Source organism: Orycteropus afer, unplaced genomic scaffold (assembly GCF_000298275.1).
Source record: "Orycteropus afer afer isolate SDZICR_OR568_19922 unplaced genomic scaffold, OryAfe1.0 scaffold00695, whole genome shotgun sequence".
Lineage (NCBI taxonomy): Eukaryota > Metazoa > Chordata > Mammalia > Tubulidentata > Orycteropodidae > Orycteropus > Orycteropus afer.
Genome location: NW_006922282.1, coordinates 1 through 3,806, shown reverse-complemented (window position 1 = coordinate 3,806; position 3,806 = coordinate 1). Strand labels below are relative to the sequence as shown.

General features: G+C 36.7%; 1 protein-coding gene across 1 annotated transcript; it reads left to right on the top strand.

The window, feature by feature from the left end:
• The first annotated feature begins 1,363 nt into the window (after positions 1-1,363).
• Positions 1,364-2,323, top strand: LOC103211119 (olfactory receptor 6F1-like). Its single transcript, XM_007957041.1, has one exon. The coding sequence runs from the start codon at positions 1,364-1,366 to the stop codon at positions 2,321-2,323; it is 960 nt and encodes a 319-aa protein (XP_007955232.1).
• The last annotated feature ends 1,483 nt before the right edge of the window (positions 2,324-3,806 follow it).

Below are 3,806 nucleotides of genomic sequence, written 5' to 3'. Positions count from 1 at the left end.
TTGGAAATATTAGTTCTAAAAACAAATGAGCTGAAGATTGTGGAAGGTAAAAGAATATGTCAAAACAAAACATCTTTCATGCAGATTTTGAATTTTTCTGTTTAGTTATCTGGAAATAGTATTTATCCGTGTATAATCTTCTAAAAATAACTGATGGCAAAAATTAAGGGTCATGAAGTTAAAATTCTGGGTCCCCTTTGTTTCAACATAGCAACTTATGGGACTGCAAAGCTCCAGTTTAAGAGGCTCTCAGTCAACTAGTCTGCAACAGGCATTGTGGTTTTGATTTATCCATTACCTTCTAATATCTCAAACCAAAATTTCTCAGTGATGGGACAATGCCATGTTTTTCAACTTAACCACATTTTGTATACTAGTTTGGAGAATGATTTTTTAAATCAATCTGTTATGTTCAAAACAAGTTCCACCAACTTAACAAGGGTAAAACTGAATACTCCCTCAACTTCTTCCTCTGTGTTCTTTGAATATATGCACCTGGGAGACCTATTTTGAAAATAAAAGAAAATAATCCAAGTAAAGCATTTAGTAGTGCCAATTGTTTTTACAGTCATTATTTATCCTATTAAAAACTCAATGCTGTCGAGGTGAATCTGACTCATGGTGATCTCTCCTTGAGCTTCTGAAGTTTCACTATGGAAGTAGATTGCCCAATATTTCTTCTGAGGAGTGGCTAGTGTGTTTGAACCACCAGCCTTCTGGTTAGCAGTGAAATGCCTTAGACACTATGCCACCAGAGCTTACTTTACGTTATTAGTAAGACTTTGTTATCATTGGGGGAGGTTACTGAGTAACACAAATAGTTGCACTTGACTACTAACGAAGCATATGGAGGTTCTAACCTACCCCACAGCTCTGTGAAAGAAAAGTCAGGCCATTTGCTTCCATAAAAAAAAAAAAAAAAAAAAAATTATGGAGCAGTTCTACTCTGTACAAGTAGGGTTAGCATGACTTGCAATCAGCTCTACAGCAATAGGTTGATTTGGTTTCATTGTAATTTTGAGGATTTGCTAATCTGAAAAATGTTTAAGAATTTGGCTACTATTGAAAGATTGGTAGGTTGAAACTACCCAGAGGTGGCTATGAAGAAAAGTCTGGTAATTTACTTCTGAAAAATCAGTCATTAAAAGCACAATAGAACACAATTCTACTCTGACATAAGTGGGGCTACCATGAAATGGAATTGATGGACAGTAACTATTTTTTTTTGTTGTTGTTGTTCTTTGTTTTTATATGTGTTTTAAATTACCTTTGATAGATAAGTGAGGATAAGATCACAATCTTGCTCCTGATCATCTTCAACCTCAGAGGCTTGTGATTGATTCCAGGTCAAAGAAGATGAAATATGGATGTGACAAACCAAACAACAGTAACAGAGTTCATCTTTCTTGGGTTTTCTGGTATTCCCCAACTCCGACTCACTTTATTTGTGATGTTTCTCATTGTATACCTGCTCTCCCTCACAGGAAACACACTCATCATTTTCATTGTTCTGATGGATTCCACACTGCAGACACCCATGTATATTTTCTTAGGAAACTTATCCTTCCTAGAGATATGGTATACTACTGCAACTGTGCCTAAACTTCTAGCTACCTGCCTGTCACAGTTTGTGACCATTTCAGTTTCTGGTTGTATAACCCAGTATTACTTCTTCTTCTCCATGGGGGCTACTGAGTGCATACTGCTGGCAGTGATGGCCTATGACCGCTACCTGGCAATATGCAACCCTCTCCGCTACCCTCTCCTCATGAGTCTTCAAATTTGCATGCGATTTTCAGCTGGGTCTTGGATTGGGGGCTTTATTGCCCCAATCTTACCTACTGTACTCATCTCTTATCTCAAATTTTGTGGCCCGCAGAAAATTAACCATTTCTTCTGTGACTCAGATCCCATTTTCAAACTCTCCTGTTCAGATACATTCTTGGCAGAGGCCTTGGGTTACACCTGTAGCTCAGTCGTGATTCTAAGTTCTTTCCTTCTCACTATGTCCTCTTATGGGCACATTGTGCTCACAATAATCAGACTATCTTCCCGGGAGGCTCAAAAGAAAACATTTTCTACCTGTGCATCCCACCTAACTTTGGTGACCATCTATTACGGCACAATCATCTTTGCCTATGTCCGGCCTCCGGCCAAGTATAACTTTACCATTGGTAAAGTGGTGTCAGTATTCTACTGTGTGGTTACTCCATTAGTAAATCCTCTTATCTACACACTCAGAAACAAAGATGTGAAGAAAGCTTTCAAGAAAACTCTAGCACGAAAGACATTGCTCTGGGCCAGAAACATCCAAGATTTTTAGTTTTCAACTAAACTAAGCAATTGAGAAAGAACTTTCAAAATGCAGAGTATATGTGTAAATTTTAAGTATTGACTACATATTATGAAATGGTTCCTAAGTGAAATAAATATCTGTGTGAACTTTAGGTTTTGGGTTAAATGTCACTTAATTGTTCTTTACGTACTGTGTTTAAGAATGACAGTGCAGTGTCACATAAACAGGAAGATAAGTAACACAAGGTCCTTGCCCACACAACACCCACATTTTGAAAGCAGACTGGAATAGTCCCATACAAAGCTCAGTTTAATGTTTGAATAAATGTATACATCAATAGTAATCATGGACCAAATAAACAAACTTTTGTTCAATGAATCATTGTTCCTCCTTCTGGTAGATGGGCTAATAAAAGACCAGCACTTTGTACCTCAAAGCTGCATTTACTCAATAAACATTTATTGAACACTACCCATGGGCAATCTAGTGGTCAAGCACTCAGCAGACTGCTAACTGAAAGATAACAGTTCAAATTCAGCCACTGCTCCACCAGAAGATGTGGTTTCAGCTCTCATAAAGATTTACAGCCTTGAAACACTATGAGGCAATTATAGTCTGTTCTATAGGATCACTATGAGTCAGAATCAACTAGACAGCAATGGGTTTTGGGGACTCTTAGACCCTGTTTTAATTTAATTGTGAATGTAAATATACCTTGATTTTTTTTTTTTTTTTTTTTAAATAATTGAGCTATAAGATAACCAGGATGTTTCTGAGTAATATACAACAATGAATAAGTGCGCCTATATGCTGGATTTTTTAAATATTAGTCACCACCATTGGGTGTAGAGGTAGTAAATCTTTACAGAAGTAGACTGTTCCATCTTTCTTCTGCAGAGTGGCTGGTGAGTTCCAACCACCACCTTTCTGATGATTAGTCAAATGCCTTAGGCACTGTGCCACCAGATCACTTTTTTTTTGGGGGGAGGGTTAGTTTATCAAGGGTAACATGGTTAATAATTGGGGGAAGGGAAACTTAGAACTTAACAGTATAAAAATGAAATATATAACAAATATGGTAAAACAAAGATAAAAAATATTAGATTTCTATACAACATTGGATTTCTATACAACATCTGAGTAGCTGATTTATTCAACAGGAACAAATTCCATTTAGAGTATGAAACAAAAACTTAACCTTAACTGGTTTTCCATTTCTATGTATCCCTTGTTACACACACACACATAAAAGAAGCTTTAACATTTTCAGTGCAGTTTTGTAGTTTAGAAACTAAAGGAATGACAAAGGTGCCAGAGAAAAAATAATTCTACCCAATCATTTTATCAAGAGTATTTCCATTTGCATCATCATCAAACTCACCAACAACAAAGACAAAGACAGAATCCTAAAAGCCACACGGGAAAAACAAAAAGTTATGTACAAAGGACAGCCAATAAGAATAAGCTCTGATTTCTCAGCAGAAACCATGCAAGCGAGAAGGCAATAAAA